Below are 22,756 nucleotides of genomic sequence, written 5' to 3'. Positions count from 1 at the left end.
CTTTATACTCTATGATTGATTTAAAAAATTATGGTTCTAGCAAGTTTGAGACCAGCCTGGGCAACAGAGACCTCCCCTTCAAAAAAGAAAGGAAGGAAGGAAGGAAGGAAGAAAGGAAGGAAGGAAGGAAGGAAGGAAGGAAGGAAGGGAGGGAGGGTTCTCACCCATCATTCCAATGAGGCTTGAGATGTTTTTTTAACACTTCCATCACACCGTCAAACCACTGCCAGAAAGTATAATTCCGTCCTGGCAAATTCTCCTGGTTGGAGATATACAACAATGAGCACAAGAAAGCAAGAGTGACAGTTGGACTACTGCTTGAATGTACTTTGACTGGAAAAATGAAACAGAAAACAAACATCTCCTCTGTCAGAAGCAAACAAGTATCCCTATGACTCTACCAAATGGTCCTGTAACAGACAGACCACAGAAGAAAAGGAAGTGAGAGAAAAGGCAAACCCCTAGAGGACGGCAGGCTGACCAGTCCTGGTTGTTTTCAATGTGCGACTTGAGACCAGCAGCATTAGTACCACCTGGGAGATTCTGAGAAATGCACATTTTCCTGGCTCATTTCAGACCTGCTGAATCACAGCCTGCATCTTAGCAAGATGCTCCATGGATTGGTAGATTTGAGTGGGATAAAATTGCGCAGTAAGGCCACAGAGATGGTGGCATCACAAAGATGTTCCCATGTTGTCTGCCAAATGTAGTTACCTGGTTCTACTGGACAGCAGGGATTTGCTGCAATGGCAAAGACAAACCCTAAGCTCTCCTGCTTTCCCCATTACAGCCCTTCCACTATCAGCAAAGCTGCCAATCAACTTGTTAATACAAACCATACAAAAAGCAAGGGTAGAAGAAAAGAAACCAAGATCTATCTGCTATCTGAAGTTCCAAGATGCTAGAGGAAATATTTCCTTCATCAGTGTCCCCTTCTGGGGGTACAGGGTCTCATGGGAGCCCAGACTGGGTTTACATATCAGTGAACACTAGACATTAGATGGGACAATGTCTTAGAATTCTCATCATCCTAAAGCTGTATTTCTCATAAGTTACATTCATGTTTGCTTTCCTTTGAAAGTTCATAAACTTTGCACAAAGCCTGGTTTCCTTAAAATATGAAAAAATGGCATTTTTTACAAGACATGGGTAATTTTTAAAGTTGTCTATCTATTCAGATGCTTCTCTCCTCGCCTCCCCCTCTCTCTGCTGGTCCTGGGGCTTGAACTCAGGGCCTAGGCATTGTCCTTGAGCTTTTTTGCTAGCACTCTACCACTAAAACCACAGCTCCACTTCTAGCTTTTTTGAGGGCTAATTGGAGAGAAGATTCTCACTCCTAGGCTGACTTTGAGCCACGATCCTCAGATCTCAACTTCCTGCATAGCTACAATTACAACCTTGAGCTACCTGTGCCTGGTTCAGAAGCTTCTCTTACTTCTGTCTTATTTTATTAGATATATAAAGAACAGGGGCCCAGGACAGGGAGACTCCAGAGGGTGAATGATTGGGAATGATTGACCTAATAGCAGCTGGCAGCCGCTTGCTCACCCTGTTGAATTGGGACCAGGACACGGACATGCTGCTGTAGTCCTCCAGGTGGGCGCTGCTGCTGTTGAACAGTTTCTGTGCCAGGAACACGAGGTTCTCCTTGGTCAGGCCCCGGTTGCTCTGTACTTCGGCCTTGAATTTCATGTTGAGCGCCTCGCACAGCTGTGGCCACAGTACTTTGTCGGGCACAGCAAATGGCACCCTGCCCTGAGAGCAAGGGAAGCCAGAATTGTATGAGAAAACAGCTGCATGATTGATTTCCTTAAGCCGCAAAAGAAAAACAATGGTGGCTGGAGGTAGTTACAAACATTTGTGGTGCCACGCCAGAGGACATTCAGACTTCTTGGGGTAGGCCTTTCTGAGAGATGCCTTCTTCCCACACCTGGAAAAGGGCCTCATGGGAGGTGTGCCAGTTGGTAAATGACCTGCCCACCCTGCAGTCCAACCCTAGTTTCTAACGCCATCAAAACAAAACCTCCCTCACCTAGGTCCAGCTCTTACGCTATAAACTCAGGAAATTTCAGAAATTGAAAAGACTAGTTTTCTAGGTACAGAAAGAATGTGCACCTATGGGTCCACATGCTCACATGAACCTGTGTGTGTTCAAATATTTGCCCTTGACACCTTCTGCCAAGAACTCTAGCACCAAGTGAAGCAACTTGGCATGCAAGGGTAGAAATTGGCGACTTTATTGAGAAATAGTTTAGAATATGAACTTTAGGCCAGGCACCAAAGGCTCATGCCTGTAATCCTAGCTATTCAGGAGAATGAGATCTGAGGATCTCCATTTGAAGCCAGCTCAGGCAGAAAAGTACATGAGATTCTTCTCTCTAGTTAACCATCAAAAAAACAGAAGCGGAGCTGTGGCTCAAGTGGAAGAGTGTCAGCCTTAAGTAAAAAAGCTGAGGGACAGTGCCTAGACACTGAGTTCAAGCACCAAAGAAAGAATAAAAGAAAATGAAACAATAAGAACCTTCAATAAATTGCTTTTTGGGGGCTGGGAAGGTGGCTCAGTGGTAGAGCGCTTGCCTTGCATGCATGAGGCCCTGGGTTCGATTCCTCAGCACCACATAAACAAGAAAAAAGCCGGAAGTGGCACTGTGGCTCAAGTGGTAGAGTGCTAGCCTTGAGCTGAAGAGCTGAGGGACATCGCCCAGGCCCAGAGTTCAGGCCCCATGACCGGACCCAAAAAAAAAAAAAAAAAAATTGCTTTTCGTTCCATTTAGCCAGTTAGTCAATACATACAAAGGTACAATTAGAGTTAGACAGGAGAAATAAATTCTGGGGTTTTATTACACAGCTCAGTGTCTAGCTAACAGTACTACAGTGTATATTAGCTACAAGAGAGGATTTTTCAGTGCTCCCACCACAAAGAAATGACAAATGTTTGAGGCAACAGGTTTGCTAATAACCCAATTTGACCATAACACAATGTATACATGTATCCTATAACTAGGTACAATTATTGTGTGTCAATTAAAAAATTTTTTTAAGTTGGGCACTGGTAGCTCATGACTATAATCCTAGCTACTTAAGAGGCTGAGATCTGAGGATCATGGTACAAAGCCAGTCTGGGCAGAAAAGTCCCTGTGAGACTCTTATATCCAATTAACCACTCAAAAACCAGAAGTGGCACTGTGGCTCAAGTGGTACAGCACTAACCTTGAGCACAGAGGAGGCTCAGAGACAGCATCCAAGGTCGTGAGTTCAAGCCCAACAACCAATCAAAAAATTTTTTTAGCCGGGTGCTGGTGGCTCACGCCTGTAATCCTAGCTACTCAGGAGGCTGAGATCTGAGGATCGGTTCAAAGCCAGCCAGGGCAGAAGAGACCATGAGACTCCTATCTCCATTAAACCACCAGAAAACCGGAAGTGGCGCTGTAGCTCAAGTGGTAGAGTGCTCGTCTTGAGCTGAAGAGCTGAGGGACAGCGCCCAGGCCCAGAGTTCAAGCCCCACGACCGACCAAAAAAAATTTTTTTTTCTTTAATCCATAATTTTCTTTTATGGCTGCCAAATCTTTTTTTTTTTTTTTTCGGTCATGGGGCCTAAATTCTGGGCCTGGACACTGTCCCTCAGCTCTCCAGCTGTAGACTAGCGCTCTACCACTTGAGCCTCAGCCCCACTTCTGGCTTTTTTGCTTATGTGGTGCTGAGGAATCGAACCAAGGGCCTCATGCATGCAAGCAAGCACTCTACCACTGAGCCACCTTCCCAGCCCCCCTGCCAAATCTTTTATAGTAAGGAAGAACAATAATGTATTTTGCCAAAATGCTAGAAATGGGTATCTATATAACAATCTCTAAGCTTTAACTATGAAAAAACAATACTGCAAGGAATTTATGTCAGTTATACACAGGTGCAATTTCCCACAGGAATGTATTTATTTGAAAATAACATACCCTAGCCACTAATGTAACTGAACATGTGAAAAATGCTTACTATTTAAACAAAATCCTTTAGTAATTACACACTGCAGGACAGGTCAAGGTTAAACAGGGATCTGTGGGCAACAAGGAAGGAGATCAGAGAGGTTCATGGCAATTTGACCCAGAAGGTTTATCAGGATAAGATGAAGGGAGACATCTGTATTAAAGGTCAAAACTCAGGGCCTGCAGCCCAAGCACAGTAGAGTCTCATAGGAATCTTGCCTTTGTAATGAAATATATCCTCTAAGGAGGATGATGGGACAATATCGATAATCTCTTATTGTCATAGTCTAATTATCAGGGTTTTATGGCCTGATTTCTATTGGAAACATGTAACCCACCAAGCTGTGCCTTTGAGCTGTGCTCACTGAGCAGTATAGTGGTATTCAGGTAGTGTTTGGTGCATCAAACCTATAAAATTTATATCTGTTCCTATAGGCAAAGCAACTTAATGTTCATGAGAGACCTGGGAAAAATCACAGAATCTGAAACTTGGGAACGACACTGGATGTCATCTTCATTATATTGGAAGGAAGATGATATGGATGGACTTCTCAGCTAAACCTTTAGAAGGAAACTCAGGAGTCTCACTCAGGGTACCACAAAGGCACCACAAGAGGGAGTAATACACGGAGGAGATTTATGACAACAGTACCAAGATCTTGAGACCCATAGGCTCAAGGAATCCACTTACGGGCTCTGCGAAAGCATTGTCCCAGAGAACGGTAGCAGTGGCATTGTTGTCCTGGCTTCCATGAACAATCACCACCACTGGGAGTGACAGGGTCTAAAAGACACAGGAGAAGAACTGAGAACCCACAGCCTCAACTTCTCTTCTTCCTTCATCCAGATAAGGGTAACACTTTGGTTCAAGTGTTAGTAAGTGGGACCCTCAGACATAGAATGTGAACAGCTTAAGGAACAGCTAGATGTTTCACTCTAGCATAATCTTAGAAATGTTAAGTATTTTATTATCATTATTATCACTTTGTTTTATTTTATTGTGCTACTGCACTTGCTAGGCAGGTGCTCTACCACTTGAGCCAAAATTCTAACCCAATATTATTACTTTTTAAATTTTAATTTAAAAATTTTCTATTGTATTTTTTGGTGGCTGTGGTGCTTAACTCTGGGCCTGGGCACTCTCCCTTAGCTCTTCAGCTCAAGGCTAGCACTCTATCACTTGAGCCATAGCACCACTTCTAGTTTTCTGGTGGTTTATTGGAGATAAGAGTCTTACACACTTTCCTACCTGCGCTGGCTGTGATCCTCAGATCTCAGCCTCCTGAGTAGCGAGGATTACAAGTGTGAGCCACCTGTGCCTGGCTCTAATTCTTATTTTTATGCTGGCCTTGAAGCTTGAACTCAGAAGCTAGGTGCTACCCCTGAGTCTTTGTAATCAAGGCTAGTGTTCTACCACTTTAGCCACAACTCCATTTCTGGCTTTTTGGTGGTTCATTGGAGATAAAAGTCTCATGGACTTTCCTGCCTGGGTTGGCTTCAAACCAGGATCCTCAGATATCAGTCTCTTGAGTAGCTAGGATTACAGCTATTTGAACCACCAGTACCTGGTCCAATATTGTTACTTTTGAAGCAGGGTCTTCTACAGGCTGGGCTCAAACTCTCATTCCTCCTGCCTCAGTCTCCTGAATGCTGTGATTACAGGTATGCATCACCATATCTGATTAAAGAAATCTTAGATATTTTCCGGGCAGTATTGCTTAGATATTTCTCAAGGATAGAGTAACCTTCTCAAAGTTACAAAAAAAAAAAAAAAAGAGAGGAGAAACTAAAGACATAGAAATAATAGCAAGGAAGAAATGTTTAAAACATGCACACAACCTTTTCTTAAGTTTATGGGGAGTAATGTTTCCCATGAATCATTTTTTCCTATCTCTCCAGCTATTGTTTGTTTATGTATTAAGAGAATCTGGGAGGGACTGGGAATGTGGTTTAGTGGTAGAGTGCTTGCCTAGCATGCATGAAACCCCGGGTTTGATTCCTCAGTACCACATAAACAGAAAAAGCCACAAGAGGCGCTGTGGCTCAAGTGGTAGAGTGTTAGCCTTGAGCAACAGAAGCTTAGGGACAGTGCCCAGGCACTGAATTCAAGGCCCAGTTCTGGCAAAGAGAGAGAGAGAGAGAGAGAGAGAGAGAGAGAGAGACAGACAGACAGACAGACAGACAGACAGAGACAGAGAGACAGAGAGAGACAGAGAATATATCGAGGGGATAACAGCTCTCGGTATCCTCATTTTCGGTTTAGTAAGATTTTTAAAAAAGATGGTATATGATCACAATACATCTTTTGTGACATCAGCAGGAGACACACAAACACCAACACAAACATGCACTCAGACACAAAATTGCACACATATACAGGCTGTGGGAGGGCTTTACCTTGACTTGAAAAACCAGCTCATTTCCTCCAACACTGAACTGTGATTCAAACAGGATTGTGAATTTTTCTTCTGTCACTGACTCTGCCCCACGGCGGTCAGACCTCTTAATTCGTTTCAGGGACTGCAAAGGAGGAGGAACATGAGAAGATGAATCCCTCCAACATGGAGGGAGAACGCATTCTTCCTCCTCTCCCATGCTCACCATGTTTCTGAAGTGGGCGCTGAGGGTGCCTGTGGCCTGGTGATATTCCATAACGCAGCAGTTGTTCAAGATCTCACCACTGTAATCACTGTAAGCCAGAGAGAGACCAGCTACAAATCCATGCGGGTCACAGAACACAGGGGCACAAAACATATTTGGGGTAAGAGGAAATAAAGAAGGCTGCTAAACATGTGGCTCCTTCTGAGGTAAGGTTAATGGCGTCAAAATGAAGCACCAAGTCATTTCCTTGAATGTATCCCTATGAAATTGAAGCTCTTATGCTTATTCTAACATACAGAAGAAGCCAGAAGAAAGAACAGGAACTGAGAGACGAGGCAGAATGACTATTAGATCACTGGGGGAAAGGACAGCCCCCAGGAGAGATGAGCTGCAGCACACTCACTTGCGTGTGTTCTCGTTCTTGAGCAGGGACTTGGCCTGCTGCTCACTGATGATGGTGGCCTTCACCTGCGGTGGGTTCATGTGCACGTTCAGCTTCCCACCCACCAGCAGGCGCACGGTGGCTGCAAACTTGGTCTGGGTCTTCAGGACCTGAGGGGGTTGCTTCTCGATGATGAACGTGCTGCAGGGGACACAAGTGGCCACATGGATGACCAGGGGCTGGCTCAGGGGAAAGGGCAGGGAGTCTCCTGGAGGGGAGGGGAGGGGCTTCCCATTGGCCTCTGCAGGAGAGAGACACATGGAGCTGTGTCTGTTCCCAGGGTTCCTTCCCCTGTCCCCCTCCCATGGTCAGGGAGGGTAGACTGAGTTTGGGGGCAGCTCCCAGCAACAGACTCTGGATGAGGGAATCCCCAAGCAGCCAGAGTAACTAGGGACATCCAGGGTGGGGTGTGGGGAGAGAGCAGGACTGAGGGAGGTCCCTGTCTAGACAGCACCTGGGCCTCCACCTGTCCACCCATGGATCTACCCTGCCCCGGTGGACCTGGCTGTGAGGCAGCAGTCACCTGGTCACCAGGGCTGAGATGATGTCTGTGATGGTGGCGTTGACCTCAGCCAGCATCTCCTCCACCGGCCCGGGGATGGGCAGCTGCTGACAGAGGTGCTCTGCCCTGCGGATCTGCTGCCGGTTCTGCCAGATGATCTCAGCCAACTTCTCACACCTGCAAGACACCCAAGGCCCACGGGGCTTCGACAATGGCTTCTCCTGCAAGTCTCACCAGGGGCTGGGAGACCCACAACAAAGCTCCACCCTGGAAGCTAGACCCAGCCAACAAGGAGCCTTCATTCACCACTCTCCTGTGAGCTGCTGGGAAGCAGAGTCTGCCTTCTAGAAGTAGAGAGCTGCACAGGAGGGGCTGTTCTGGCTTTTCAAAACCAGCCTGAGTCACTGCACACCCAAGCCCTTCCCCACTCCCCAAGATAGGACTCATCCTTGAGGGGGAGGTGGCACTGGACAGGGACCAAAGTCTTGCAGGAACCAGGACCCCCGTGCGCTGCGCTGCCACAGACAGTGGAAGCCTGCTGCTCCGGAGGCAGCAGAGGCAGCTGGCACCCTGCCCTGCCCACCCTGGCGCCTCCCTCAGCCTTACCAGGACTGCAGCACGTCCAGGCTGCCCTCGGGGGGACCCCCATTCCCGGCCAGCTGCTGCCGCCGCTTCCACTGGATCAGCTCATCGTCCAGGATGACTGTCTGCTGCTTCCTCAGCAGCTGCAGGGTCTTCTGGTGCTTCTCAGCCAGCTCCTGGTGGGGGGGGGGGAGAGGGGACAGCGGCCCCCGTTGGCCTCCCATGCTCCAGCCCTGCAGGCCTCGCCCCGCAGCCAGGCCCAGGAGGCTGTTTGCTCTCAGGCCTGACTCTGTCTCACAAGCCCCCCTGGGAAGACAGGCAGGCCTCCTGCTCTCCTGGCTCCTGCTCCCATCCTCTCTCTGGTCCCCAAGGACTCAGGTTGAGGGGCTCCCTCCCGGGAGCCCAGGGTCACAGGCCCCACTCACCACGCGGTACTGCTGTAGGGTCTGTGCCTCGCGCTGCAGCCAGGCCTCCAGGGACACCTGCTTCTGCTGCAGCGCTGTCTCCCGGCTCAGGCGCTCCTGGGGATTCAGCTGGGCCAGCTGGGCAAACTGAGCTAGAGGACGGACAGAACACCCACCACCATCAGCTCCCGGTGCCGGCAGGGAGCCCCCAGGATGCGCACTCAACTGTTCTGGAGCGACCCTCTGGGTCACCCATCTGTGGCAAGCCGCATCGCGCAGCAACCAGAGCCCAAAGATGAAGGGCTCCTGCGATGGAAGCCTCGGGGCCCTGCCACCATCCCTGCTGCCCTCTGGGCAGTGGACACACAAGGCTGAGAGGAATCTGCCCCACACAGCACAGCCTGGTGCCAAATGACCCAGGTACAAGTGTGCCTGCCATTTAAGAGCTGGGGGAACTCAAGGAAACCCCTCTTTCCTGGGCCTCACTGCCCCCATGTGTGAAGTTGGGGAATCCTGGCACCTCTCCCCCGTCCCCCCCCCAACAATGTCTCTAGCACTGGGACCATTGCTCCTCCCCACAGCCTTCAAGCAGCCCAGGCAGCCTGACACAGAGAATCAAGACCATGGGTGTCCTGACACTTCTCTCTGGAGTGCCTGGCTGGCCTCTGGGTACCATGTCACACTGACCCCAGTCTCATACCCCAGGCATGGAGGAAAGCAATGCCAGACAGACAGGAAGAGCCCACAACTGTGGCTCAGAAATGCAGCTCCCATGTGCCTGAGTAGCTGGAGTCTTGTTCAGACTCAGAACACAGCAGGCAATCCTCACAGTGCTCTCTGCAATCCTGCCCTTGTCCCCTCCTCAGGGAGTGAGTGGCCAGCCCAACCCCTGAGCCCACATGACCCTCTTAGGTCTCAACTGGCCATTTGCAGGCAATATGGGAAGGAGGCCAGGGCAGCCCAGAGTCACCACTGGTCGAGCATGCCCTGCCCTTGTACAAACAGATCCATAGTCTGTGTTTTGTTGGGCTTGTTTACAGTGCTGGGGATGGCCCCATGATTCTTGTGCATGCCAGGCAAGTGCTCTGACACTGAGCCACATCCCCAGCCCTGATCCATGTTTGTAATTGTGAGCTGGACAAAGGGGACAGCCTGACAGCACACACATGGTGTATGCCAACCCCAGCCAGAATCCAAACCCAAACCCACCCAGGTAACAAAAACCTGTGTCCAAGATCATAAACCCTGTCACTGTCAATGCTGAAATCTCCTGTTCCCAGTGCAGGAAGAGGCTGTCCTTTTCAGATGGAAGATGCTAGAACCATCCTGTCAACACTGACTCAACATTTGCCTTGTGTCAGTCACTGTGCTGTGCCTTGGGGGATAGAGATAAAAGACATAGCTCCTTCTCAAAGATTTCTCATCTGGGAAGACCAGATCTCAATAAATACTGTTGATAATACAGCTCTGTGATCAAGCTCACACAGGCTCTTGGAAGACACACACTATGGGCATACAAGGCTGCAGGGTGGCTGGTGATCCAGGGCTCCTCTGAGATTCTGAGTTGGGCATGTGAGCATGGAAAAGAAATTTAAAATCAAACTGCCCGCCTTCTACAATGTCAAGAGGGGGCGCTGGAGAGCTCAACATCCTCACCATAGGTCCTGAAGTTCTGTGTCCCAGTAAGCAAGCAGTTGTGTAACAGGCTTGGGAGCTTTGTCTACAATGACTGACTGAGTTTCATGAGTGTACACAGTCACAGATGATGTCTCCAACAACTACACAGAACATTAAACAACAGTTACAGCAAACATAGCCTCTTGGCCTTTATAACACCCCTTCTTAAAAAGCCTTAAAAAATTTTTTTTCAATGCTGGGAATCAAATCCAAGGCCTCTGGCATGTTAGCAAGTGATTTCTTTTTGTTGTTGTTTTTTGTGTTTGTCCTGGGGCTTGAACTCAGGGTCTGGGCACTGTCCCAGAGCTTTTTTTTTTTTTTTTTTTTGTCGGCCGTGGGGCTTGAACTCTGGGCCTGGGTGCTGTCCCTCAGCTCTTCAGCTCAAGGCAAGCGCTCTACCACTTGAGCTACAGCGCCACTTCCGGTTTTCTGGTGGTTTATTGGAGATAGGAGTCTCACAGTCTCTCCTGCCCGGGCTGGCTTTGAACCGCGATCCTCAGATCTCAGCCTCCTGAGTAGCTAGGATTACAGGCGTGAGCCACCAGCGCCCGGCTTCCCAGAGCTTTTTTGCTCAAGGCTAGTGCTCTACCACTTAAGCCACAATTCTACTTCTAGCCTGTTTTAGAGTAATTAATTGGAGATAGTAGTTAATTGGAGATAGTAGTTAATTGGAGTCTGATGAACTTTCTTATCCAGACTGGCTTTGAACCTTGATCCTCAGATCTCTGACTCCTGAGTAGCTAGGAATATAGGCATGAGCCACTGGCACCAGGCTACCTGTGATTTTTTTTTTTTTTTTTAAATTTTTACTGCTACTAGCTAGAGCTTGAACTCAGTGCCTTAGATTCATTCATTCACCACTGGTGCTCTACCACTTGACCCATGCCTCTATTGCTGGCTTTATTGTGCTTAATTGGAAATAAAGAGTCCTTTGGATTTGTCTGCCCAGGCTGGCTGCAAACCTCAATCCTCAGATCTCAGCTTCTTGAGTAGCTAGAATTATAGGTGTGAGCCAACCAACTAAATGTGTGATTTTATATTTCCTACTTAACACTGCAGTAAGGCTGCATTTATAAAAATACTCACTGTTTACAAACACTATGTCTCATGCTGTTTAAGTTGTGGCTTCTTCCCCCAAAACAGGAATTTTCTTTCCCAGCCAGCCTGTCCCAGCGCTGTCTTCAATGCCAACGACAGGAGCAGTCTCCTAGTCCTCTCTCTGACCCTCAGGACACACGGCTCTCTCGCCTGGTCTCACCTTGGATCCTCAGGCTCTCCTGGTACTGGATGATGAAATACTCTTGGGTCTGCTGCAGCTTCTTCAGCTCGTTCTCTGTGTCCTGCGTGACCAGTCGCAGCTCCTCAAAGGTCTGGTTGATCTGAAGGTGCTTCTGAGACATGGCGTCAGCAAGACTTCCAGCTGGAGAGTTGCCCTGGGGAGGGGGCCAGGGGAGAGTCAGGGCATCAGTGTGGGAGTGAGCCTTTGGACTTAATGCCCAGAAAAAGCCAGTGCCAGTCTTACTTTGGGCTAAGACCCCAAAAGCCAAGTTTGGGGTGATTAAACTCTATCTGTGAGATCCAGGATGGGAAAGGAAAACAGAAGCAGGAGTCCATACAGAACACAGCCCCTACAGAGTGGAAACTTCTGTTTCAGAACCAGCCACCACCCGAGTACACCCAACATGGTCCAATTTCCTCAACGTGTCCCAGCTGTCACCTGGTCTTCTTTCCAATATTGATGAGCCACATTCCATATCTGTTCACTGACCCAGAGCCATTCACTGTGCTCATGATGGGGACACATGGGGAAACACCATCTGTGTCCCTCATTCAAGACCATCTTGCAGTAGAATAACTTGCTTCTACCATGGAAGAAACCAGACTTCTCATGGGCATCCACAGGCTGCCAACTGAAGTCATGAGGTGGGCATATACAGGGCCCACGTGGATCCAGCCATTTAAGTGACCTGGCTCAAAGAGTATGAAGAACTCTTCCCTATGCCATCATACCTGAATGGCATAAGTTAAAACCAAATCTCTAAAGAGATACCAATAGGTGCACCCCAAGTTAGCCTGACAAGGCTGATCTAGAGAGAGGAGTAAGGAAAGGCTCCCAGAGTCCTCTCCCCAGACCCAGGGACACTCACATTGTTGGCTTCTCGGACCAGCCTCTGTTCGTTGTACAGAATGTGCCGGATGCAGCGGACCAGTTCCATGGGGCAGCGATCATACGTGTTCTGAAAGAATGTAAGAGCAGAGCTCACTTCCTTCTATGCCACACCATGAGCGCTGCCTTGCCTCAGCTCAGGGAATGCCCATGGGGCAAAAAGGATAGATTCATGGGCAGCATGCAACTTCAATAGGAACAGGAAAAGTGCAATATAGAAAAATCCAATTATAGTAAAATTAGTTCTTGCATTTTAATATGCCTCAAGTCTTCAGCAATGTTCTTAGAAATGAGATAAATAATTTTTTTAAGGCTGCACCAGATGAGAAACAGGAAACCAAAATTTTCTTTGACTGAACAATAAAAATTACTATCACCAAGAGAGGAGGACGGGTGCCATGTATACTTGGACAGGACGCCCCGAAGGGGTCACTTAGTTAGAATTCTGCCTGGGATGCCCAATGTTCCTCCAAATGAATAACACTATACCACTGAAAGGTAGGGGGTAGACTGAAAATGGTGATATGTACCTGTAGTCCCAGCTACTTGGGAGGTTATGGCAGGGGGATTGCTTGAACCCAGAAGTGGAGGCCAGTCTGGGCAACATAGAACATCTCATCTTAAAAAAAATAAAAAGGAGGGCTGGGAAGGCGGCTCAGTGGTAGAGCGCTTGCCTTGCATGCATGAGGCCCTGGGTTCGATGCCTCAGTACCACATAAGCAAAAAGAAAAAAGCCGGAAGTGGCGCTGTGGCTCAAGTGGTAGGGCGCTAGCCTTAAGCTGAAGAGCTGAGGGACAGCGCCCAGGCCCAGAGTTCAGGCCCCATAACTGGACCCCAAAAAATAAATAAAAAAAATAAATCCCTGAGTTAAAATTCTAGTACCATTCCTTCCCAAAATGCATTTAAGAAAAAATAAAAAACATGCATTATTATTGGGGCTGGGAAGATGGCTCAGTGGTAGAGCGCTTGCCTTGCATGCCTGAGGCCCTGGGTTCGATTCCTCAGCACCACATAAGCAAAAAGAAAAAAACCGGAAGTGGTGCTGTGGCTCAAGTGGTAGAATGCTAGCCTTGAGCTGAAGAGCTGAGGGACAGCGCCCAGGCCCAGAGTTTAGGCCCCACGACTGGACCCAAAAAACAAACAAACAAAAAAAAAAAACACCAAAATGTTTTCTGATTAATACAAATTACAAAGACTCAATAACTAGATGCAATATGCATATGCAGGAATTATATGTATCTTCTTTTTCCCTTTTTGTTTCATAGTCTTGCTATGTAATTCAGGTTGGCCTCATATTTGGGATCTTCTTGCCTCAGCTTCCCACATGCTGGAATCACAGGCATGCGCCACCATACCTTGCTTGATATTCTTGGTATTATTCTTGCAGCTTTCTCTAAGTTTGAAATTATTTCAAACAAGAGTTTTGTTTAAGCTGCTAATGAAAAACCAAAACAACTAGAACCTGGGATGTGTATACAACTCAATAATAACACGTAACTCCACAATGCTGGGTTAAAGGGGAGAATGAGTCTCTACAGGAAGTACTCAGTGAAGGAAAAAGCCTTCCTAGAGAGGGTTAAGTATGACCCAGCCTTCATACCCACCTTCAGCTGTGTGGCATAGTGTCCCAGCTTGATCTTCAGCAAAAACCCATCTTCCCCCACCTGGTGCTCCGCCTTCTTCTGCAGCTCCTGCACCAGGCCCTCCAGGAGCTGGGTGGCCTTAATGTTCTCCTGTGGATTATCAAGATCTATTGAGTCCCTAGGGGAAAAAAATTACATAATCTGTACACATACATGCACATGGGCCTGCACAAATGCAGTCTGCATCTCTTTCTTTCTAGTTGCTGGTGTTCAAACCCAAGTCTCATGCATGCTAGGCAAATACCCTACAATTGAGCCATATATCCCCAATCCAAAAATGCTTGTGTGTGTATGTGTGAGTTCCAGTACTGGGGCTTGAACTCAGAGCCTGGGCACTGTCCCTTAGCTGGTGTTCTTTTGTTTTGTGTTTGGGTTGGTTGTGGTGGTTAACTCGAGGCCTGAGAGCTGTCCCTGAGCTCTTTTTGCTCAAAGATAGCACTCTACTACTTTGCACCACAGTGCCCTTTCTGGTTTTCTGGTGGTTAATTGGAGATAAGAGTCTCACAGATGTTCCTGCCTGGGCAGGCTTTGAACTGTGATCCTCAGATCTCGACCTCCTGAGTGGCTCGGTGTGAGCCACTGACACCTGGCTTTTTTGTTTTTTTAAGATCTGAGACCAGAACTTGGTAATCTATACCTGCTGACTTTGTTCATTGGCACCTCCAACCCCTCCTTGGCTGGTGTTTTTACCACTTGAGCCACAGTGCTACTTCCAGCTTTTTGGTGGTTCATTGTAGATAAGAGTCTCATGGGCTTTCCTTCCCGTGGTTTGCTTCAAACTGCAATCCTCAGATCTCAGCCTCCTGGGTAGCTAGTAATATAGGCCTGAGCTACCAGTGCCCAGCAAAAGTGATTTCTTTTTTTTATCTTTCTGAGACATGGTCTGCCTATGTTGCCCAGGCTGGTCTCAAACTCACAAAGCTCCTGCATCTACCTCCTCAGTGCTATGCCCAACAAGGCACATGATTTCTCCTTCATGCTCATTGCAAACATTTTGAGATAGCTCAACACAAATTCACAAGATATCTACATTATTTGTAATCGCTTAGATTCCCTAGTTGGATTGTATAGTATATTTTCATATCTCTTTTCTGTTTTGTTTTATTTTGTTTTTTGTTGTTTTTTTTTGGGTCCGGTTGTGGGGCCTGAACTCTGGGCCTGGGCGCTGTCCCTCAGCTCTTCAGCTCAAGGCTAGCACTCTACCACTTGAGCCACAGCGCCACTTCTGGCTTTTTTTCTTTTTTTCGAACCCAGGGCCTCAGGCATGCAAGGCAAGCGCTCTACCACTGAGCCACCTTCCCAGCCCCTCTGTTTTGTTTTAAAACATGCACTCTCCCTTCTCCTTCCTGTTCTAGCTGGTTTTGAGCTAACACTCCTAGAAATGAAGGGAAGAGAATGTGCTTTGTGGATGCTCAAGGAAATAAGGCCTCTGATAATTTCTCATTTATGATTATTTTTCAAGGGTGTGAAGGGAGCACAAGGTCAAGACTGTTCTACATGTCCTTTCCAGCCTCACCCAGTCTCAAGCATGCTTTTGTTGCTCTTCTCACAAGAAGTACTTTGTAAGTAGAGACAGGTGAAGCAATAGTACCTCTCTAAGCCTTGAGAATGAGACGTCAAGGCATTGACACAGGTGAGGTGCTTATATGCCATTAGTTGCCACTCTGGGACTGGAGGCAATGTTAACTCTTCTAGTGAACAAATGAAACCAGTCTACAGACCTTATTAAAGACATTCAACTGGTAACTGGACTGGATCACCTATCTCCCTATCTTTTTTTCCTTTCTTTTGTCCCACAACTTAGGCAACACATTACTACTGGGCAATAGTGAATTACTTAGCATACTGAAGAAACTAAGCAGCTGTCAGACTGAAATAACAGCCAATTACTACTGACTGGGTCTGGAGCCAAACAAGAGATCTACTAGCTAAAAGGCTGTCATCTCCAAATCTCTGAAGTTAGCAATTAATTTCAACCAGAGGCACAAACAGGTGCACTAACATACTGAGACTGTACATTGTATGCAAATCTGTACTTGGAGAAGGCAGGGAGGAATGCTAAAATTTAAATATGCATGTTTTAAGTTTTAAATAAAATACATATTAAACAAAAGCCTAAAAGGGTTTTTTGCTGTCTGGGGAACTCATTCCTAAGATGGCCCAGTCTCTAAGCAGAATTCACTGAAGTCTAGTTCTTAACTTGAAAACTTAATTCCTGTTGAAGAAAGAGACTGCATAGACAGCTTCAACAAGAAAATTGATTTCTCATTAAGAAAAACAAAAATTCAGTCGAGTGCCGGTGGCTCCTGCCTGTAATCTTAACTACTCAGGAGGCTGAGATCTGAGGATCACGGTTCAAAGTCAGCCTGGGCAAGAAAAGCCGTGAAACTCTTATCTCCAATAAACCACCAGAAAACCGGAAGTGGTGCTGTGGCTCAAGTGGTAGAGTGCTAGCCTTAAGCTGAAGAACTGAGGGACAGCGCCCAGTCCCAGAGTTCAAGCTCCAGGACTGACAAAAGAAAAAAAAAAAAAAAAGAAGAAAAAGAAGAAAAGAAAAACCAAAACTGCCTAAAAGTTAGGTTTTCTTTTTCTTATTTTTTTTTTTTTTGGTCAAACGTGCAGCTTGAACTCTGAGCCTGGGTACTGTCCCTCAGTTCTTCAGCTTAAGGCTAGCACTCTACCACTTGAGCCATAGCACTACTTCTGGCTTTTTCTGCTTATGTGGTGCTGAGGAATCAAACCCAGGGCCTCATGCATGCAAGGCAAGCACTACCACTGAGCCACCTTCCAGCCCCTAAAATGTAAGTTTTCATTAATAACAATACAAGGCCTTTTTTTTTTTTTTTTTTTTTTTGGTCGTGGGGTGTGAACTCTGGGCCTGGGCGCTGTCCCTCAGCTCTTCAGCTCAAGGTTTGTGCTCTACCACTTAAGCCACAGAGCACTTCCAGGTGAGGAATTGAACCCAAGGCCTCATACATGGGAGGCAAGCACTCTACCACTGAGACACCTTCCCAGCTCCACAAGTCCTTTTTAACACTCATTCAGTAAGAAATTGACAAGGGAAAGAATATCTAAATAAAGTGTTTTAGAGACAGGATCATTCTATTTTGCCCAGGATAGTCTTGAATTTCTGGGCCTAAGAGATCTTCCTGCCTCAGCCTCCTGATTAGCTGGGACTACAAGCATGTATCATAATCCCCAACTAAATAAGTATTTGTTCTTATTCTTTTGGGGGATTTTTGTTTATTTGGTTCTGGGGGATCAAACCCAGGTCCTCGTGTAGTCTAGACAAATACTCAACTACTGTCCTTAAATGAAATTTACAATCAACAGAAACTTCCTGCTAATGTTTTCCTAAATCATCCAAACCATTAAACCAAAAAGAAAATGAAAAGGGAACGGAAAAGCTCTAAAAAAGATACACTTGACATTCTCAACTTTCAATGTTTTTTTTCTTCATTTAATTAAGTGAAATATGGATTTTTCTGTTTTCTTTTCTTTTCTTTTCTTTTGGATTGGTCATGGTGCTTGAACTCAGGGCCCAGGCACTGTCCCTGAGTTATTTTGCTCAAGGCTAGTGCTCTACCACTTGGATCCACAGCCTCATTTCCAGTTTTCTATGATTATTTGGGGATAAGAGTCTCACTGACTTTCCTGCCAGGCCTGGCTTTCAACCACAATCTTTAGATCTCAACCTCCTGAGTAGCTAGGATTAACAAGTGAAAGCTACCAGTGCCTGGCAGGACTGCTTTATTTGCAGTTTTTTTTTTTATTGTGATGAGGTGATTACATAAGCTCACAAATTTCACAGTATTGTAGGGTAGTGATGCTTAGTTAAAGTCGCAAACATCTTCTAACCGTCATGGGGCAAATTGTTTACCGTGGTCTATAAAGTTTATGAGTTCTATGGGCTTTGACTATACAGTTATTTCTTCCACATTGGGTGATATGTACATTCCTTTCCTTTTGCATAGTGTCAGTTGTTCCCTCTTTCCCTCTCAGGATTGCTTTTTAATTGCCTAGTAAATTGTGTTCTTTTGGCACCTTGCTGGTTTCTGAACAAAATCTGCTAACAAGCAATTGCAATTATTCCAAAGCAACCTCACTGATGATGGGGATACAGCCCTCTTTCACACAGTAGCCTCAAGGCTGGCTTCTCCTGGGATGGTCAAGGAGGATCCCTAATTACTACAGTGGAAACCTGGCATATCTAATGAATATATCAGATTGACAGTCTGGAAACAGCCAGCAAGCTCCCAGGCCCCAGGCAAAGCTGAGGACAACCTGCGTCTTGTGTATAAAAATGTAAAATAACGTTGTCTGTATAATAATGTTATCAGTTTAGACACTAAAGAGCCGGGGGTGTAACTCAGTGGCTATGGAGCTACTAAAATATTTAATTTTAATTATTTTATAGGATGAAAGCTTATTAATAAATGCGAAATATTTTACCCAGGTTATAATTAAATCAGACAAATATTCATACCTCATCTGTTCTATTACACACTGTTTTTTTGAGCTGGTCATAGGGCTTGAAATCAGGGTGGTATCTCTGAGCTTTTTCGCTCAACGGTAGCACTCTACCACTTTGAGCCATAGTGCTACTTCCAGTTTTCTAGTGGTTAATTGGAAATAAGAGTCTCATGGACTTTCCAACCCAGACTGGCTTTGAACTTCAATCCTCAGATCTCAGCCTCCTGAGTAGCGGGGATTATAGGCGCAAGCCATTATTAGCTCAGGGCCAGAGCTTTAACTTTCATCACCAACAAAATGTTGTCCCTCTACAACAATGCTTGCCTGGCATCCTGTAGGCATTCAAAACATAGTTGTTGGTTCCTGTTTAATGCTTTTAGCCAGTATTTACTATTAACAAAATCTGCTTTTAAAAATCCCAAGAGTTAAGGAGATGAATGAGATTGGCAGAGATGGCGCAGAATGATGGAAGGGGTGGGACTGGCCACCATACATTGTTCTCATAAACTGATATGTTAGACTGAAACTCCTTTCTACAGCTACTTAGATATAATAATACAAAGAAAAAGAAGCCCAAGGGCTCGAAGAGTTATTTTATCCCCCTCAATGTAAGACAGAGTTAAATACCTTGTCCTGGATCAAATAAAACACATGGCTTTTCAGGTCTTCATCACAACATCTTTCTAATCAAGTTCATTATTCTCGTGCTTTACATAATGGGATATAAAAGCTTTGTTCACCTACCAGGCCTGGCTTTCAATCCACTGGGATAAATAATGCCGCACCTCGATGGGGAAGTGCTGGCCATACAAGGCTTGCATCTGATGAAGGGCATCTCCTTGCAGCTGCTGAGCTTGTATCCACATGGCCATTGTTCACAATCTGGTAGGTAAACAAACAACCATGCTTTGAATATCTTTTCTTTTTTGTTTTTAAACTATTCCTCCCCCCCAACCCATTAAAGTAAACATTCACAGTTTAAAAGTAAACAATAAGCTGGGCACTGGTGGTTTGTACCTATAATCCTAGCTATGCAGGAGGCTGAGATCTAAGGATCAAGGTTCAAAGCCAGCCTGTGCAGAAAAGTCCACAAGACTCTTATCACTAATTAACCACCAAAAAGCTGGACATGGAGCTGTGGCTCAAGTGGTAGAGCACTAGCCTTGAGTGAAAAGCCAAGCAAGAATATGAAGTCCTGAGTTCAAGCCCCAGTACTGGCACATACTCATACATACACATACAAACACATACACACACATATACACACACATACATATACACACACACAGAGATATAAATGACATTATTCCTTTGGATAAACTAAAGATTAGTATTCTTTTTTGCCAGTCCTGGGGCTTGAACTCAGGGCCTAGGCGCTGTCCCCAAGCTTCTTTTGCTCAAGGCTAGTAGTACTCTACCACTTGAGCCACAGTATCACTTCCACTTCCAGCTTTTTCTGTTTATTCATGCATGCTAGGCAAGCACTCTACCACTAAGCCACCTTCCCAGCCAAGATTAATATTCTTTTTTTTTTTTTTTTTTTTGTCGGTCGTGGGGCTTGAACTCTGGGCCTGGGCGCTGTCCCTCAGCTCTTCAGCTCAAGGCCAGCGCTCTACCACTTGAGCTACAGCGCCACTTCCGGTTTTCTGGTGGTTTATTGGAGATAGGAGTCTCACGGTCTCACGGTCTCTCCTGCCCGGGCTGGCTTTGAACCGTGATCCTCAGATCTCAGCCTCCTGAGTAGCTAGGATTACAGGCGTGAGCCACCAGCGCCCGGCATAAGATTAATATTCTTGAGCTGAGCTTTAGCCTTAAAATGTTTTCAAAATACAGACAACTCAGTGTGGCTATGGCAAAGTACCCAATTTGGTCTGTGACTATAATTAATATGAAGGTGTCCAATAAGCAACAGTACAAAACCAGGTGTGGGAAAGAACCACCAATGGCTTTCATTAAATAATCCACAGAGATTTTTTTTTTTTTTTGCCAGTCATGGGCCCTGAACTCTGAGCCTGGGCGCTGTCCCTCAGTTCTTTCAGCTTAAGGCTAGCACTCAAGCACTTGATGTGGTGCTAAGGAATCAAACCTAGGGCCTCATGCATGCAAGGCAAGCACTCTACCACTGAGCCACCTTCCCAGCCCCCAGAGAATTTTTTTTTTTTTTTTTTTTTTTTTTTTTTTTTGGTTGTGGGGCTTGAACTCTGGGCCTGGGCGCTGTCCCTCAGCTCTTCAGCTCAAGGTGAGCGCTCTACCATTTGAGCCACAGCGCCACTTCCAGTTTTCTAGTGGCTTACTGGAGGTAAGAGTCTCATGAACTTTCCTTGCCCAGGATGGCTTTGAACCGTGATCCTCAGATCTCAGCCTCCTGAGTAGCTAGGATTACAGACATGAGCCACTGGCACCTGGCTCCCCAGAGAAATTTTTAAAGAGTAATCTTGGATCGATATTTTGGTCAGAAGAAATGTAAGCGATACACTGCCAGTTTGGGGAAAAAAAAAAAAAAAGAGTGCAGTGAAGAAAAAGTGTACTATGTAGTGAATTACCACTAGTTACCTGCGTAACAATGCTTCCTCACAGAGAACACAGACCTATCTGGTAAAATACTCAAGGTTAAACCTCCAGAGGTACTGTGATGGGACATTCTGTTACATTATAGCCTGCAACAATCTTTCAGACACAAAAACAATACATCACAAATAAATTTAAAAAATTGTACTCTGATAGTGTGTATGCAGTTTTATTATTATTATTTAAATATGATCTTGGCTTCAGAAAAATGGTTTATTAAACTACCAAGATGCTTCCTCAGACTTATCAGAGAAGTTTGGTTTTTTTTGGGTCCGGTCGTGGGGCCTGAACTCTGGGCCTGGGCGCTGTCCCTCAGCTCTTCAGCTCAAGGCTAGTGCTCTACCACTTGAGCTACAGCACCACTTCCGACCTTTTTTCTTTTTGCTTATGTGGTGCTGAGGAATTGAACCCAGGGCCTCATGCATGCAAGGCAAGCGCTCTACCACTGAGCCACCTTCCCAGCCCCTTATCAGAGAAGTTTTAACACATTCACAGCATAGCCTCTACGATTAACAGATTGGGGTTAAGTAGTAGCAATATTACTTTATACATCGAAGGACATTAAACCCAAATCTTGCTCTGTTTTCCATAGAAGTGGGGTTTGGGATAAGGTAGGACTATCCTGAATCCCATCCACAATGACATGGTTACTGATCTGCACCGTTCTCCTAAGAATGACGTTATGGTTACAGTCCAGTGAATTGGACCTGGATTTTGTTGACTGGAGACCACATATGCATGTGAATGAGGAAATAAAAATCCCTCTTCTGCTTAGTTGAAGCCATCAGATCATGTAACACTGAGCTATTTATGGGAGCAGTCAGTTAGCCAACAATGAGGTATGGTATGAGTGCCAGTTACCTCTTTTAGACTTGTGTGATACTATAGAACACTTGAACAGTGTCCAATTTTATTTAGGGCTTTTAGGCTTTAGGGCTGGGATCACTGGAAGATCATATGAGACATCAGATTCAATGGCTATGAGTTTACCAGAAGAAACACTGGGACTAAAAAGCTCTCTCCAGAAGCAAGTTCACTTGATAATCAAACATCCAGAAGACATTTTGTAATTAAAATGAGTCCAATCTCAAGTCCAAGCTCAAGGATATACACCAGATCATGCTTTATGAACAAAAAAAAGGAAGGAAAGAAGAAAGAAATGGATGGAAGGAGGGAAGGAAGGAGGGAGGGAAGGAGAAAAGGAGGAAGGAAAGAAGGGAGGAAAGCAGGAAGGAGGGAAGGACACAGGAACGGAGGGATGAGGTACATAGATACTTAAGTATATGGATATATGATACAGGACTGAAGAGCGGAGCTGGGGTACCAATCTCCCTTTATAAAGGATAAGGAAGCAGCAGGACCTCACCATAGCTCCCTTAATGAAGTGTAAATGATACCAGAAGATATAAGATCTGTTGTATTTGAATTCACCAGCTGAACTGACCCAAGGAATAAAAGAGGAAAGTAGTAGAAAAACTCGGAGCCCATCGAACCCAAATAAAGTAATTCGATAGTTATTCTCTATTCTTTTCTTGTCTTTTTTTTCTTCTTCTCACTGATAACTTTCTGACATATATCTACTTACTGACTTTACTGGGGTAAAGTCACCATGTGGACAGTGACTTTCTTTTGTTCTCTTGGGCGTAGAACACTGCTGGACATATAAGCATTGTCTTTTGGTTGTTGTATGAATGTATACACATGCTGCAGTTAATCTATC

General features: G+C 45.7%; 1 protein-coding gene across 2 annotated transcripts in view; it reads right to left on the bottom strand.

Moving 5' to 3' along the window:
- LOC138830992 (signal transducer and activator of transcription 5B) overlaps positions 1-22,756 on the bottom strand; it is a 78,474-nt gene that overhangs the window by 10,145 nt on the left and 45,573 nt on the right. The window contains exons 2-14 of one of the 2 annotated variants that reach the window (XM_070028015.1): positions 19,213-19,350; positions 13,957-14,113; positions 12,333-12,422; positions 11,444-11,618; positions 8,530-8,660; positions 8,129-8,280; positions 7,544-7,699; positions 6,982-7,161; positions 6,579-6,666; positions 6,375-6,497; positions 4,669-4,761; positions 1,549-1,755; positions 165-259 (exon numbers count right to left, since the gene is read on the bottom strand). In XM_070028015.1, coding sequence (XP_069884116.1) covers positions 165-259; positions 1,549-1,755; positions 4,669-4,761; positions 6,375-6,497; positions 6,579-6,666; positions 6,982-7,161; positions 7,544-7,699; positions 8,129-8,280; positions 8,530-8,660; positions 11,444-11,618; positions 12,333-12,422; positions 13,957-14,113; positions 19,213-19,340 — 1,775 coding nt within the window. In that variant the 5' untranslated portion in view covers positions 19,341-19,350. Of the gene's footprint in view, positions 1-164; positions 260-1,548; positions 1,756-4,668; positions 4,762-6,374; positions 6,498-6,578; positions 6,667-6,981; positions 7,162-7,543; positions 7,700-8,128; positions 8,281-8,529; positions 8,661-11,443; positions 11,619-12,332; positions 12,423-13,956; positions 14,114-19,212; positions 19,351-22,756 lie in introns of those variants that run through there. The other variant, XM_070028016.1, reaches the window with a different exon arrangement.

This window comes from Dipodomys merriami, unplaced genomic scaffold, assembly GCF_024711535.1.
Source record: "Dipodomys merriami isolate MVZ:Mamm:240054 unplaced genomic scaffold, mDipMer1.0.p SCAF_19, whole genome shotgun sequence".
Classification (NCBI taxonomy): Eukaryota; Metazoa; Chordata; class Mammalia; order Rodentia; family Heteromyidae; genus Dipodomys; species Dipodomys merriami.
Note: the sequence above shows the minus strand (reverse complement) of the source record. Positions and strands in the feature narration are given on the sequence as shown.